Source organism: Dama dama, chromosome 32 (genome assembly GCF_033118175.1).
Source record: "Dama dama isolate Ldn47 chromosome 32, ASM3311817v1, whole genome shotgun sequence".
Classification (NCBI taxonomy): domain Eukaryota; kingdom Metazoa; phylum Chordata; class Mammalia; order Artiodactyla; family Cervidae; genus Dama; species Dama dama.
In genome coordinates this window covers 33,140,439-33,157,763 of record NC_083712.1, presented here as the reverse complement: position 1 = coordinate 33,157,763, position 17,325 = coordinate 33,140,439, and the positions used below count along the sequence as shown (strand labels likewise).

The following is a 17,325-nucleotide window of genomic DNA, read 5'->3' as shown; positions in this document are numbered from 1 at the left end:
TAAACACATTTCTTGAAAGGTATTAATTAGAATACAAAAAATGTACAAGCAACTCTAAGTATACTACATGCCTTACATATAAAGAGCATTTATAAAGAATACATAAACATAATATTTGAGTATACTGATCTAATCAAAATTATGATATTAATATATTGGGTAAAGAGGGGGCAGAAACTTCTGGATGCAATGAGAAGGGCAGGAAAGGATGTCAAAGAGCTACACTTTCACCTTTCATAGCGGGGAATTGAGAGATAATGCCTAAATCTAACAGGCAAATAATAAGTAAACTAGTAGCAGCACAAGCAAATTATTGCAAGATACAGTGGCAAACACCAAAGGGATACGCTAAAAAAGCTAAGAGTAGGAAAAAGAAGCAGGAAGGAATGATGGCTTATGCTTTTCATTTTAAGCACCAGAGAACTATTTAGTTTGTTAAACTATGTGTGTGCATAAGTGGTAAATATTAAAGGGCCATTTGAAACAAAAACGTGTTAAGAGGTACCAAGAGTAGAAAAAAAAGAAAGGCAGGAAGGACAAATAAAGGGAAGTATGAGAAATATGAAAGAAAATAAACATAGGAATGGAAATAATATTAAGAAAAAGCTTTGTGTGAATACAACTAGTCAGTTTTACTATATTTGAGTAAAAAAGCAATCTAATAATAATCCCAATACTTATGTTTTAAATGTTATTTCTTATTCAATTTTTCCAACTTTATTGATATAACTGAATTATAACATTATGTAAGTTTACCATATATAACATGATTTGATATACATATATATTGTGACATGATTGATAACTTTAGTAAGGTTAATACCTCCATCACCTCACATGATTACTGTATGTATGTATATGTATATGTGTCTATGTGTGTGTATGATGAAAATTTTTAAGATCTAATTTTTTTCATGACACTATCTTTAAAAGAGATCAATCTATTCTACAGATATGATTTTCAAAATATCATTAGAACTTCTCAGGTGTAAACGAAAATACTTTATCAAGTAATTTACTCATAACCTCATCCCAAAAAGGAAAGGAATTCAAGCCATCTTGAAAAGGCAAATAAAATACAAAGGACATAAAATTAAAAGCCAGGATTAAAAGACTGATCACAGACTTAAAATGCAAATCTACATCCAAATGTGGTTAGATTTCATTATGAAATATAGGGAAGAAAAAAAATCTCGTCTTCCTCATGTCTCTAGGAGATGTTTCTATCTAAGTAAATAATTAGTAATACGCCAAGACACAAGAAACCACTGGTCAATTATTGACACAAAGATCAATTGTTAAGATTTAGTAAGCAGCAGCTAATGAACTTTATCTGATAATTTTCAAGCTTCAGAGATAACAGAATAAACATATAAGCATTTAAGGATTTGGAGAAAACCTCTATTCCAGGCAGCTGTGATAGCTGGTCTTGCTTTGGAAAGAAGAGGAAGAAAGAGAACAGATGCCTTCAGGCAGATACATACTGCAGCATTTTAATGAACAGTGAGCTGCATGTGCAAAGTTCTAAATACATAGGAAATGGATGATCTATTGGACAGAAAATGCAAAACCAAAGCTAAGTTCCTCTCAATTTGAGATGAGGACTATTCCAGGCATATATTGACAGGGGGTGGATATGTTAGTGTTGATTTAAACCTACTCCCATGTTTCAATTGAAATCCTCCAAAATAATCCTCGTGACACCCACTGAACCAGGATTCTAATCATAAGAATCTCAGCCGCAGCACCTCCTGTGAACTTCATCCATACCTTTCTTCTCTCCTTCAGATCAATCCTACTTAATGCTCCCGGTCCAATGTTTCTATAATACTACTATCTTGCTCAAAAACAGAGCAGTCTGTCGCAGTGGTTTTCAAGTTCTGTTTTGCAGAATTCTGAAGATTTTAAGACAACCCCCAAGACACTGACATGGAGTCAGGGACGTTCCTGGACTTGGTTCTCCATCACATCAACTTCAACAAGGCCATTTCTACTTTAATCTGTCTTACCTGTTAGATGGAATTTCATTTAAATAAAAAATCCTACAGCGTGTCTGGAAAAAATAAGGCAACTTCACACCAACTCCAGCTTGCCTCTCTGCAAAGTTTTAAGATCCTCTAGAACCTGGGCAAACAACCAATTCAACTCTCTCCCTAAGTCTCCACCAGTTCCTGCCATTTTACCCATACTTGTGTCCCTCCTACTCCATACTTTATCTCCAACCACTGCAAACTACTCACAATTCCTTGAACCCAGTAGGCTCTCTTATATCAAAGTGCCTTGCACACATCAGTCCTTCTTCCAGGAATTCTATAATCAATTCCTTATCCTTCATCACCCCCAGCCACGCATACCTGATGAACTTCTGTTCACTTGTTCAGATTCTACTCAAACTGCTTATTCCTGGGTGTACAACTTCATTTGACAATCTACCTTAACAGCTTGTGTTCCCTCCTCTGTGAACCTAAACACCATTCTATGTATAGGCTGCCATTGATACTAGCCTGCAAGTTTTCTTACCTATCTTCCATGTTTTACACTGATTCTATCACAGTGACAGCTTTACGCGCATCAAAACGGTACTCAAATGTATACGCACGAATGAATCACCTGGATGCATACCTGAAATTTTTTAATATACATTGCTGTTTTTCCATTTTCGGGCTCGTGCTCAGTCATGTCGAACTGGACCCCATGAACTGTAGCCCACCAGGCTCCTCTGTCCATGGAATTTTCCAGGCAACTAATACTGGAGTGGGTTGCCATTTCCTACTCCAGGGGATCTTCCCAACCCAGGGACCGAACCCATAACTCTTTTGTCTCCTGCATTGGCAGGGGGATTCCTTACCACTGCAATTTTAAACAAATAATATTTCATGATTAAATTATGAAGTTCAATTCCAACTTTAAAGAAACCTTTCATTTTTAACAGAGTATAGTTGACTTACAATGTTGTTTTATAATGTGTTAGTTTCTGCCGTACAGTAAAGTCAATCAGGTATACATATACCCACTCTTTTTTAGAGTCCATTCCCATACAGGTCATTACAGAGTACTGAATAGTTACTTGTGCTGTATCATAGGTTCCTATTAGTTCCTATTAGTTAGTCCTATTATTTTATATATAGTATGTATATGTGAAATTAACAAAACATTGTAAATCAACTATACTCTAATATAAGATATACTTTAAAAATAAAAAAAAAATTAATTAAAAACCAAAAAACATTATCCCTCCATGGGGGGGGGGGGAGGGGGCGCGGGGCAGGGGCGGGTGAGGAAGTTGGGGAACACAAAGAAAATGTTCAATAAAGATTCATAAATAACTATTATAGAAATATCTATTTCCAGTATGGGGAAAAGACAGTAATGATGATCCATCTTCACACCTGAATTTCATCTCTCAAGAACCTATGATGAACTTGTTTCCTTAAGTTAACACTCAGTCCTGCATGGTATGCTCCACAGGCTAACTTCAGTTTTTTAAGTTCAGCTGTAACTTGTTCTGTCATTTTTCTGGAAGGACAATAGATGATAGTTGGACCTTCAAATTCCCAAGCAGAACTAAAGAAAAAGAAGAGCAAAAGGACAAATATATATATATATATATATATATATGTTTGAGTTTTACATGATTTAATTTTCCCTTCTTTTTACATTTTTAATTTAATTTCATGTTTAAATTTTAATTTACATTTTCCTTTCAGTAAAAAACTGAAAGGAGAATGCATATAAAAAACAATGATATATTTAAAAAAAAAAAAAAGCAATGATATATTTAAGAAAAATCTAAAACATTTTGGACACTCAGATGTGGAAATAAATTATGTTAAACAAAAACACCACTGACTTCAGTTTTTTATTCAAATTAAAACCAGAGACAAGTTTATTTATTGAAGCAGAAGGCTTGCTAAAAACCAACAAACTAATGGAAATACAATTACCATCCTTTTGGAAATGCAGAACACTAGTTTAACAATTACTCTTCATTTATACAAGAAATGTAATATTTACAAAGAATAAATTTTTACATTATTCTTATCTCTCTTATGATTGTAAAATTGAATTTCTATATGTTTACCAAAAAAACAAGAACTTTCAAGTAATAATAAAAGATCATTTACATAGTTCAAAGAAGCATTTACTGGTAATCTTAAGGCTATGTTATAGAAAATAACATGTTAGAAAGTCTGTTTTAGAAACCTGCACTTATTAAAAGTTTAAATGATGATTTCATAGAATATTTAATTCCTCAATATATTCATTTACATAAATACATTCATTTATGCTGACCCAACAAATATAAAAAAGAACGTACCACTTAGATTTGATCGTACACATTCATGCTATGAAAGTGAATCAAATATTTAAAAAGTAAATGTATAAAAACCTTTAAGAAGGACTATGGTAAAAATAATTGAAAACTTATATATGAAATAATAACTAAAATAATAAATGAACTAATTTTACTCTAAGAGTCTTACTAAATAATCTACTCAAAGTAATTTTTGAGAGTAACCAAATGGGCTTCCATATCAAAATGTCATAGTAGATAACTCCGTGGAGTGAAAAAAAATGCAAATTATCTTTTTAATGGACAAGAATCTCATTTAAAAAAATATTTTTCAAAGAAGGAAAAACTGGGCACCAAAACATGAATACTGTAACATCTTAAAACATTAAGGCCTAATTTAAGAAAACACAATATACAGAAAGATAACAGAGATACAAAAAGGAGGAAAATTGCAGACAAAATGGACATACTGCAAAACCATTTCTGTGGCAAGCTAACAACAAGAACAGCTGAGAGCACATATTTACATAGTCTAAAACAAAGAACAGAAGCCTATAAAGCTAAATACAAAAATATCAACAGTGAAAACTGAGGAATGGTATCGGAAAAATCTAAGTACTCTTCAGTTTACATGCATCCGTACTGTTCAAAATGATACTAACAATGTGGATCACTTTTTACATTAAAAAAAAGTAGAAAATATAAAAATTTGAATGTATAAAGCAGAAAAAATCAAAGCAGTGAACATTCCTATTGACTACCGCAGAAATGACTAGAACATTGATGACAAACATTTGTCTTTGTCTTCTTTGCCATAAAATTCATAAAAGACCAGCAGACAGAGCATTTATTGGAGGCAAAGCATGTGTGGAAGAAAATAAAGGCAAACTCGTAGAGTGAGCTGCAGCCAGTAGGGGTTGCTTAGATTGCTTATATGAGGGCACTCTTCTGGGTTATGTCTGGCCAGTCATCTTGCTTGTTCCCATATGTGGCCTGTCTCAGGGTTCTTCCTTGGTCAGCTCAAAGGTTTCTGGGAGGTTGGCAGGACATATTATGGGCTGGCATCTCTTCCTTTCTTCTCCCCTCCTCTAGAGTTGCATTATCCAGAATTCTTTAGAGGACAACTGAGGACATTCTCTGCACACGTCGGGATGAGACAACCCCTTGACCACAAGAGGAAATTGTGGTCTCAGGGCCCAGTGCTCCTGATGGCATCTTCTCTCAAAGTGTCAACAGAAGACTGTTTGCAGCAGCTCAGCCTGGGGCCCGTCTATTGCCTAGCTCACAACCCCTCTCAGATTCCTGGACCCCAGGGAATTTTTATTGGGAGGATGCAGGGCAAAGGTCCACCTTCTGTAGCTTCTTCAGGCTGGCATCGGGCTCATGGACCCTACCTAACTGGGGCCACAGAACCCTCATCCTGCCTGGCTGTGGAGCCCCAGGGAGACCGCTGTTGGTCCAGAAAAATCTGGCTTAGGGAGTGGCTAGAATCCCTGCATCACCATCATCTTGACATGGAACTGCTGCCACCTCGAAGAAATAAACTTAACATACCAGATGCACGGCTTTTGTCAACTGGGAGGCCTCAGAGCAGGAGCTGTGATGGATCTTCCGGGCCCAGGGGTCGAGCCTGCATCTCTTGCGTCTCCTACATTGGCAGGTGGGTTCTTTACTACTAGCACCACCTAGGAAGCCCAAGGTATAGAGATATCTTTTTGTCTTTGGAGTGTCTAGGCCTAATACAGCTTATTTTCTATCTGGAGATAGTTGTCTACTTCCAGGACTTATAATGTATCCCATATATTTAACTTGTTGCTTTGAGATCTGCACCTTTTTCTGGGAGACCCTATAACCTCGAGTCCCAAGGAAATTAAGAATTTCAATGGTGTTCTGATCTGACGCCTCCATGGAGGGGCTATATATTAATATATCTACATACTGTAGAACAGGTCCTTCTTTTAGGCATATTTCCCTTAATTCCTTTCCTAGGGCCTGAGCGAGCAAGTGCGGGCTATCTCAAAACCCCTAAGGCAAGACTGTCCAGGTATATTGTTGCATCTGACCCAAGTGGGAGTTGGTCCACTCAAAGGCAAACAGATACTGTGATGAGAGATGAACTGGGATGCAAAAGAAGGCATCCTTGAGGTTGAGCATGATAAACCATTTAGCATCCTGAGGGAGCTGGACTAAGATGTTGTAAGGATTAATCACAAGGGGATATATAGGAACCACTGTATCATTTACTGCTCGGAGGCCATCCGCCATCCTATATTCCTCATTTGGCCTAACAACCAGCAGATCAGGGGTAAGAGACTGACAGGGCACCAAGAGGTCTTAAGAATTTATCTAAGAGGGGTTGTATAACTCTTTTTTTGCTTAGAAACTTATGGGGTATTGTCTCTTGTTAGAGTAGGCAGCTTCTGGATTAAAGCTAATTTTTACAGGTTGGGCATTCATGGCCCTCTCAGGGACTTCTCTGTCCCAAACTGCAGGGTTTACTGCTTATAGGCAAGAGTCATGGCTTAACAAAAAAAAAAAGAAAGAAAAGGGCAGGGGGCGCTGCTCGGGACCTTCTAACCATAATATGGTTAGGGAACTCAGAAAAGAACTCAGAAGGTCTCTCCCCATTAGTGGGGTAGGACACTCAGTGACAACCAAAAGTGGGCATGTCAGCCCACTTCAGTTCAGTTCAGTTGCTCAGGCATGTCCAACTCTTTGCAACCTCATGACTGCAGCATGCCAGGCTTCCCTGTCCATCACCAACTCTCGGAGCTTACTCAAACTCATGTCCATCAAGTCGGTGATGCCATCTCCTCCTCTGTTGTCCTCTTCTTCTCCTGCCTTCAATCTTTCCCAGCATCAGGGTCTTTTCTAATGAATTAGCTCTTTACATCAGGTAGCCAAAATACTGGAGCTTCAGCTTAAGCATCAGTCCTTCCGATGAATATTCAGGACTGATTTCCTTTAGGATGAACTGATTGGATCTCCTTGATCAATCCAAGGGACTCTCAAGAGTCTTCTCCAACATCACAGTTCAAAAGCATCAGTTCTTTGATGCTCAGCCTTCTTTATGGTCCAGCTCTCATATCCATACATGACTACTGGAAAAGCCATAGCTTTGACTATACAGACCTTTGATGGCAAAGTAATGTCTCTGCTTTTTAATATGCTGTCTAGGTTAGTCATAGCTTTTCTTCCAAAGAGCAAGTGACTTTTGATTTCATGACTGCAGTCACCATCCGCAGTGATTTTTGGAGCCCAAGAAAATAAAGTCTCTCACTGTTTCCATTGTTTCTCCATTTATTTACCATGAAGTGATGGGACCAGATGCCATGATCTTCATTTTTTGAATGTTGAGTTTTAAGTCACCTTTTTCACTGTTCTCTTTCACTTTCATCAAGAGGCTCTTTAGTTCCTCTTCACTTTCTGTCATAGGGGTTGTGTCATCTGCGTATCTGAGGTTATTGATATTTCTCCCGGAAATCTTGATTCCAGCTTGTGCTTCATCCAGTCTGGCATTTCACATGATCTACTCTGCATATAAGTTAAATAAGCAGGGTGACAATATATAGCCTTGACATACACCTTTTCCTATTTGGAACCAGTCCATTGTTTCATGTCCAGTTCTAACTGTTGCTTCTTGACCTGCATAGAGATTTCTCAGGAGGCAGGTCAGGTGGTCTGGTATTCCCATTTCTTGAAGAATTTTCCAGTTTGTTGTGATCCACACAGTCAAAGGCTTTGGCATAGTCTTTAAAGCAGAAGTACATGTTTTTCTGGAACTCTCCTGCTTTTTCTATGATCCAACAGATGTTGGCAATTTGATCTCTGGTTTCTCTGCCTTTTCTAAATCCAGTTTGAACATCTAGAAGTTCTCTGTTCACATTTAGTTGAAGCCTCGCTTGGAAAATTTTGAGCATTACTTTGCTACCATGTGAGATGATGAGACCAAACACTGTTCAAACTGGCAAGTGTGATTCCAGTGAAGTAACAGGTGTGAGGCTTTTCACTGACACCTGTCACTGTGTGGCTTTTAGAGGAAAAAGGTGCAGAGTAAGAAGTCAGGCCAGAGTCAATGGCTTCTGTATCAAGTAAAAAATCAATCTTCTTTCTGCCACATCAGAGATGACCCGGGGCTCCTTGATGGAGATATACATCTCAGGGCAGGCATGGGGGAAGCTGCTGGCACACCTCAGGAGCCCAGCATGGTCATCTCAGAAGCAGGAGTGCCTCTTTCTTTTCAGGACCAAGAATAGTCCCATCTCCAATGATTAGTCTGTCTGCAGACTGGGCATGGCCTGGGAGGCTCCTTCTGGCATTCACGGGCCCAGTGGTCAGTTGACTTGCCTTTGAAGCATTCCCCCTTGCTGGTCTTACCTCTGGACTGATGGTTGACACCTGCTGTCCCCTCTCTGTTGCCCTGAAGTTGCAAAGCATGTCCGACAGCAACCGTTATCAGCTGAGCTTTGGCTCTGGCCTGCCTCAATTCACGCCGAGTTCCTGCCTTCTCCTCAGCTTGATTTTTTACCCCAAAAGCCACCTCTAGAAGGGGGGGCATCAGGGTTTGTGGCCCTGATTGTAACATTTGAAGTTTTCGCCTAATGTCATAGGGGTGAACTGAATGATAAAAGGTAATCCCAATAGGGACTGACCCTTAGGAGTGGAGGTGTCTATGTTAGTAAACGTTCTAAAAGCCTCCACAAGTTGCCCCTAAGAGAGGGCTGGATTTTCTTCTTTCACTTCCTTGACCCTTTCATAGCTGACTGGTTTTCTAATGCAATCCTCATTCCTTCTAATAGGCACTGAAGCATGCGGTTCCTGGCCCTCATTCCCACCAGGAAGTTCTCATCCGCAGTGGGATTCTGCATCCCACCCGCATCACAGACGCTGGGCTGGGCCCCGGCCAGCTGCTTAGTGTGCTCCGAGGCTGCGGGCCAAACCCTCTGCTTCTCCTCACAGGTACAGCAGGTAGTGGGTATTAGTTGGACATCCTTCCAGGCTAAATCAAATGCCAGGGTTAGGGCCTGAAATCCTTCAGTAAACCTACTAGGGTCTTCAGAAAACTGGCCCAGTCTTTGCTTGCACCCCGCTGAATCGTTAAAGAGAAGGGCGTGTGCACTCTGACTGTGCTTTCGCCATTTGCCACTTCCCTGGGAGGACACTTTCTCCCTGATCCTGGGTGACTGGAAGTCCCACCTAAGAGATACCTCAGTGATGAGATTAGTTTTTTCATCCTGGGGTCACTTCAGTTCAGTTCAGTTGCTCAGTCGTGTCTGACTCTTTGTGACCCCATGGACCGAAGCATGCCAGGCCTCCCTGTCCATCACCAAGTCTTGGAGTTTACCCAAACTCGTGTCCATTGAGTCGGTGATGCCATCCAACCATCTCATCCTCTGTCGTCCCCTTCTCCTCCTGCCTTCAATCTTTCCCAGCATCAGGGTCTTTTCAAATGAGTCAGTTCTTCGCATCAGGCGGCCAAAGTATTGGAGTTTCAGCTTCAACATCACTCCTTCCGATGAACATTGAGGATTGATCTTCTTTAGGATGGACTGGTTACATCTCTTTACAGTCCAAGGGACTCTCAAAAGTCTTCTCCAACACCACAGTTCAAAAGCATCAATTCTTCAGTGCTCAGCTTTCTTTACAGTCCAACTCTCACATCCATACCTGACTACTGGAAAAACCACAGCCATGACTAGATGGAACTTTGTTGGCAAAGTGTGGTACCAGTGTGTTTAGAGGTGAACAGGGAAGCAAGGTTTGGGATTTGCCAGGGGGATCTGGAGAATTAGGGGTACTTGTAGGAATAGGAGAGGCTCGGTTTCCCCACTGAGAGTTGGGGGGAGTTAAATGAGGACTGTCTAGAATGCTGGGAGAATTCTCTGGTTCCCCAGGCCTCTGAGCTGCACAGGGCAGGACTCCGGTAAAGGGACACAGGGAACCTCAGTCCATTGTTCCAACCTGCGGCAAGAATGATCCAACTGCAAGATGGGATGATAATTTACAGACCCATTTTGGGGCCATCTTTCTCCATCACCCAAATTATATAAAAGCCAGGAAGTATTACAAAAAAACTTAAGTTTTTCTTTTCTTAGCCCATCTAATTTAAACAGCTTCCAGTTCTTAAGGACACAGTCCAGAGGTATTCCCTCTGACTCAGGAGGAGGTCCCCTCATGTTGAACAAGCTGCAACCAAGAACAAAGAGGCTAACCTAGAAATGTAATCTGGCATCCCGGGAACATTTACCAGAAGGCTTTAATCTAGATGGGTTTCCCTGGTGGCTCAGATGGCAAAGTGTCTGCCTGCAATGTGGGAGACCTGGGTTCAACCCTTGGGTCAGGAAGATCCCCTGGAGAAGGAAATGGCAACCCACTCCAGTACTCTTGCCTGGAAAATTTCATGGACTGAGGAGCCTGGTGGGCTACAGCCCTTGGGTCACAAAGAGTTGGACATGATTGAACAACTTCACTTTCTTTCTTTTAATCTAGAAGGGGTCCACGGCGTCCCCAAGATCCCCAGCAACCCTGAATCAGATGTCTTTAGCTGAACTTAGTTCCCTGAATAGAGAAAAATGTTGCAGTTGCCAGGGGTTCCCTGGGGAGCTTATTTTGATTGTACAGCCCTATGATTATTTTTCCAATACTGGGATGTATCCTCCAGGACCAGGTATCTCAAAGATTCAGGTGTGGCACATGGAATCAACCAGCCCCTAAAGGCTGTTACTATTAACAGAAGCAAAGCTTGTGTGGAAGAGCATATGGGTGAACTCGCAGAGTTAGTTGCACCCAACAGGGGTGGCATGGATCACTTACATGGGGGCAGTCTTCCGGGCTGTCTCTGGCCAATCATCTTGCTTGTGCCCATATCTGGCCTGACTCAGGGTCCTTCCTGGTGGGTGTGCACGATTCTCAGCCAAGATGGATTCCAGTGCAAAGGTTTCAGGGAGGTTGGCAGGACACGTTACGGGCTGTCGCCTCCCCCATCCTTCGACCCCTCCCCTAGAGTTGTGTCATATGGAATTCCTGAGGGGACAACTGAGGACTTTCTCTGCACACTGTTTCAGGCTGAGAAATCCCCTTAACCATAAGAATGAGGAAACTGTGGTCACTGTCTCAGGGCCCAGTGCTCCTTCCACCATCTTATCTCAAAGTGTCGGTGGGAAACTGGCTGCAGCTGCTCAGCCTGGGGCCTATCTGTCTCCTACCTCACTATTACAAGAGGATTCGTTATTTTGCTAAGAGGTTTACTAAAGACTGTTATTTCCTCATAACAACTTTCTGAGAGGGAAAAAAAAATCTATCCTCATTTAATCAAGTTAGATAGGTGAGACAGGCTTATTTAAATTAAACGCATCATGCATATAGAAATGGAGAAGGCAATGGCACCCCACTCCAGTACTCTTGCCTGGAAAATCCCATGGATGGAGGAGCCTGATAGGCTGTGGTCCATGGGGTCTCAAAGAGTCGGACATGACTGAGCGACTTCACTTTCACTTTTCACTTTCATGCACAGGAGACGAAAATGGCAACCCACTCCAGTGTTCTTGCCTGGAGAACCCCAGGGATAGGGGAGCCTGATGGGCTGCCCTGCCGTCTATAGGGTCGCACAGAGTCAGACACAACTGAAGCAACTTAGCAGCAGCAGCATACAGAAAACAAATAAGGGAAGACTTTAAGAAACATGATGGCTCAATGAAGAGAAAAAATGTGAATACAGTTAAACAAACAGTAGAATTAAATGAAAGCAAGAAAATGAAGATAACAGGTAATATTTTGAAGTCTTAACTTACCCTCCATCTCGGTGCTCATTAAGAGGAAAATTTTTTCTTTTTTTCTTTGTTTCTGGCCAAGTCACATGGCATGTGGGGCCTTAGTTACCCGACCAGAGATCAAACTCATGCTGCCTGCAGTGGAAGCATGGAGCCCTAACCACTGGACTGCCAGGGAATTTCCAAGAGGTAAACTTCTATTTGCCCAAGTTCTACAGAGAACATTCTGACTCTTCAAGTTTCCCGGCTACCACAACTCTTCTTAGAGGATGCAAAACAGGTGCAAAATCATTTCGGATTTGCTTTTAGAAAAACCACTGTCACAGTCAGTATCAAAATCTTTGGATGGTCTTAGGAAAGAGGGAGCCACAAGAAAAGGAATACCAAGACTCAGGGGATATGCTCTCAGGTGATAAACCTGAAAACTATATACAGATGCACCAGGGAGTCCTGAGGAGCAAGGAGATCTGCTAGGAGAGACTATAACAGTCTGAGCTAAAAAGTAATACAAACCACAATTAGTAGAATTAATATGAACAACAGTGAGGAGAAATCATTTATGTAAGATATGATAAAAGGACAATATAATCGCAGTGTCACAGAGTCGGGGGGAAAAAAAGGCAAGCACAGTTTCAAAAAGGATAGGGTTACTAGGGAGAAATACCATAGAGCTTGAGAATGCTATGGACTGAAAAGGATCAAATATTACGAATGTAAATAAGGATCTGATTGTGGAGACTCTAATGTAAAATAAATAGCCTTCTCCAAGGACAGAAAGGAAGTGTAGTACAATGTATAGTCACTTCGGAGAGATTCCCTAGAGCAGCCGAACGACACTAGAACACTCAGATACATTCCTTACATGTGCGCTCTAACCTGGACACAGCACAGTCAAGCCAACAGTGAATTCCACATTTAAATTCACCCTAAGAGACCTTAAGAGTTACTTTAGGGTTTCCTAACCTAGGATCAATCTTCTTTTTATTACTTTCTGAGAAGGAAAATACTAACAGTGTTCTTTAAATCCTATTTTCCTAGATTTGCTTTGTGTTTGTATGGATAGGACAAACAAGTGTTTTCATTTACTCTAACTTCACATTTCATAATGCAAAAATTTTAAGTTTTTCACTGAGAAGATAGATCAGAGAAGCTTAGCATACATAAAATGCCTCCAAACAAAATAAATAGGAAGAAGTGCTAGTGACAGTTTCTATATCAGTAAAATGAAAATAATATGTAGCTTACAGAACAGTTATAAAAATCAAACTAGATCATTTACATGAAGCACCTAGGATATTACTTGATACATGATATGGGCTCAAAAAGTACTTAAATTCCTTAAAACTCAAGTTAGTCATTTAACTAGTGAACTAGGCAGAATTCAGACAAAAGACTCATTTGCTTTTTTGTATATTTGTCAGTTATTAAGAGTGTAGTGAAAGTCACTCAGTTGTGTCCAACTCTTTGCAACCCCGTGGACTATAAAGTCCATGGCATTCTCCAGGCCAGAATACTGGAGTGGGTAGCCTTTCCCTTCTCCAGGGGATCTTCCCAACCCAGGGATCAAACCCAGGTCTCCAACCCAGGTCTCCCCCATTGCAAGCGGATTCTATACCAGCTGAGCCATCAGGAAAGCCCATTAAGAGTGTATGTCCTCTTCAAATACAGTATGGAGTATGAAAACGTAAGAAAAATTAGTTTCTCCCTTCCTCAGTCACTGATTATATAACATCACACTTGAACCTAAGCTAAGCAGAATTTCAAATATGTTAAATATACATTCCAAAGAGATAAGTTTTAAAAATAAAATACATTTTTTATAAAGAACAAACTAGTTTCCAAAATTGATCAACCACGAAATTCTCACCTTGACTTACAGACGAGAAACTGCTTCAGATCTTGCAGGATGCTTCCTGTTTTTCGTCCAACTTCTAAATACAAGTTTGGTCGATCAAAACCAGTACAGGTTATCTGAGGATCCTTCAGTTTTAAGCAACGTACAATGTCTTCTCGGATTGAAGAACCTGCCGTAGCGGTCAGTGCAACAATTGGAACCTGAAATAAGTAAAAGTGATTTTTCAACAAAGGAGAGAGGTCGTTAATTCCCAACATTTCTACTGCCTTCTTAGAAAGACACTGGAAGACAATTATAGGAAGAACAGAGAACAGTGATAAAAATGAAACTTAAAAATTATTTTTTCAAAGAAGAAGAAAAACACTTTCTTCTTACTTCTCAGCCTTCTAAGAAATCATTCAAACACTAAACTCATAAGATTTCTAAATGCAATTTCTATCTTATGTTAAATCCACTTATTAGCTATCTACCTCTCCATTTATTATTTATACATTTACCACAGTGCTGGGACAAATGAGGGGTAAGTTATGTCTTATCTTTGATAATCTATAATTCACAAATTATAAACCCTGCACTCACTGAAAATTTAGCCATGCAAAGCCCAACCAAGGCTCTTTTTTTATTCCTATGTTAAATACATTGGTATATGGCTTTTCAGATCTAAAATAACAGCTCTCAATGACCTGGATGACCTCTCAACAGTTTTAAAGGGCTAATTGTGGCATACAATATATAAGGAAAATGCAGAAAATAAGACATCTATTATTAACTGATTCCTTGAGCAACCAAGTCATGTTTTATTTTCAGTACAGTAGACTTCTAGATTTAATTTTTCATCACTATTATCATTGGGAGTATTAATCAACTATGCAATCATTTCATAATCAGAAAAATTGTTCCTATATAATTAGCTGCTTGATATCCAAGATTACAACTTTCTGAATACTTTTTGGCTTATTATAAAATATGGTAAATAATATGCTCATAACACAGCTCTTCAGATGCAATACATCTACCCTGCAAATCAGTTGAAGCAATTACTGTACATAAGTGAAAATTTAAGTGCAATTTGTAAAAAAGTAATTACAGAATTTGAAAAAAGATACAATTTATTAAAAACTGTAAACTACTTTTATAATCAATATAGCTTTACTGAATTGAAAACTATCTCAAAGTTCATGCAAAGAAAAATCAATTAAGTCTGGGAGCAGGTTTTAAATGGAAAAAAATGATACCAAAGTCAATGTGACCAGTTAACTGACATTTTGATATTCTCTATCCTTCAATTCTGTGAAATTATTAAAAAACACCCCAAATCAACTTAATTGATTTTTGGCTTACAATCAGACTCTTCTCTGAATTTAGAGAGCATCTGCCTAATAACATATAGAAACAGGCCAATTTATAAAGAAACTAGTTTCTCTAATCAAGGCTTAATATATATGTATTTACCTGCTATATATCTTTATAGCAAATAAAAATATTTGTATCAAAAATATGGTTGAGAATAAAGGAAGTTTAAACACGGAATTTCCCAGGATATGAACTTTCTCACCTTACCACAATGAAGCATTTCCATCAATTTAACTGTTATTCAAACAATTTATAAATGGACTAAAAACTGTTTGATATTTAACTGCATATACAGATAAAGAGACATTTTCAGGATAGAGACTATAAGAAAAGGGGGTCTGGTTTGTTTCTATGCAGTATCATCTAAGAGGAGACAAGCAACACTTTTGTGAAAAAAAGGAAATAAGCATGAATCCTGACACATTTTGAAGAAGTTAGTAGAAAAATCAGGCAAAATAGAAGCACAGTAGTATAAAAATCTGGCTCAGAAACAGCTGCCTGAGTTCAAAGCCAGCTTTCGCCACTAATGAGATGTGAGATTTTGAGCTGCTTATTTTAGATACATTGGCTGCACTGTACAACTTGCAGAATCTTAGCTCCCCAACCAAGGATTGAACCCATGCCCTCTGAAGTGGAAGTGAGGAGTCTTAACCATTGAATCACCAGGGAATTCCCAGGAGCTATTTACTTCATATTCTGAACTTTGGTTTCCTCATCTATAAGATGGCTACAATAACAGCAACAACCTCAGAAAGTCACTGTGAAGAGCAAATGGGATAAAAGGTCTAATAGGCCGAACATAACGGCACAGCATACAGAAAGCAGATAAGAAGTGTCAGCTATTACTGATGTTTTCATAGCAACATCTGAAAAGACTTCTACACAAGAACTCCAGAGACACGGCCACTACTCCCAGATTTGCCACTCACTTGGGCAAGGGCTAACTTCTCTCGGCCTCGGCTTTTTCATCAAAATATGAGATGGACAGGGCTACTGGATGTTAACTTCTCTTCTAACTTAAAAATTCCCACTTTGCTACAAAAAACTTCTTATTCTAGTGACCAGCTAACAGGGAAAATCACTATAAATGATTCGCTCCTTTGCCGACATCCTAGAAAGTCACAGTTAAGAATGTTGCTTCCGTAACTCAGAAAACACAGTAAAGTAATGGAATGCATTAAATTTAAAGGAACAATATTTACATTCAGTTCAGAAATGAACAGAATATTCTTGCTTAGAAACTCTGGTGCTTTATGATATTTAAAAGAAGTAAACTAGGGTAAAACTTCAAAATAACACTCAGGTTGGCTAGGAGAAAGGTGTGTCCATTCAGCCTGGTGTGCTCGGAAGCTCTCAGTTTATCTGGTCATCACAGCATAGTTCTTCTTTTTTTTTTTTTCTTTTTTTAATTGGAGGCTAATTACTTTACAACATTGTAGAGGTTTTCCCCATACACTGACATGAATCAGCCATGGGTATACATGTGTCCTCCATCCTGAACCCCCCTCCCAGTTCCCTCCCCGTCCCATCCCTCAGGTCTGTCCCAGTACACCAGTTCTGAGTGCCCTTTCATGCACCTAACTTGGACTGGTGAACTATTTCACATATGGTAATATACATGTTTCAGTGCTATTCTCTCAAATCATCCCACCCTCGCCTTCTCCCACAGAGTCCAAAGTCTGTTCTTTATATTACAGCACAGTTCTTAATAGCTTCAACCTTTTAATTGTTAAAAGCAAACTGGTATGGTTGATAAATTACCTTGTCACTCAGTTTTATCAAGTTCTCAACTCATGAAACTTGTTCTTTAAATGGGCAAATCTTGGTTTCTTTGGTAATAAGTACAAAATTTTGGTGAAACAAGCAATAAAATGTAAATTAATCTTGGGACTATAAATCTAGGAATGCCTTAGATATATACTTCAATGGTGCTACCACTACAAACTCCAAGAACCGTTACTATTCCAACTGCCTCTGAATTTGGGTGGTGCAGTTAATCTATGTATTCCATAATATGCTTCATTCATTCATTCACTCACTCATTCCAAACAGTT

At 39.4% G+C, this 17,325-nt stretch overlaps 1 protein-coding gene across 4 annotated transcripts in view; it reads right to left on the bottom strand.

Moving 5' to 3' along the window:
• The window catches only part of WRN (WRN RecQ like helicase), a 118,966-nt gene that overhangs the window by 43,281 nt on the left and 58,360 nt on the right, over positions 1-17,325 (bottom strand). For all 4 annotated transcript variants that reach the window (XM_061134831.1, XM_061134829.1, XM_061134832.1 and 1 more), the window contains 2 exons: positions 13,931-14,118; positions 3,390-3,564 (listed from right to left, as the gene is read on the bottom strand). In XM_061134831.1, coding sequence (XP_060990814.1) covers positions 3,390-3,564; positions 13,931-14,118 — 363 coding nt within the window. The remainder of the gene's footprint in view (positions 1-3,389; positions 3,565-13,930; positions 14,119-17,325) is intronic.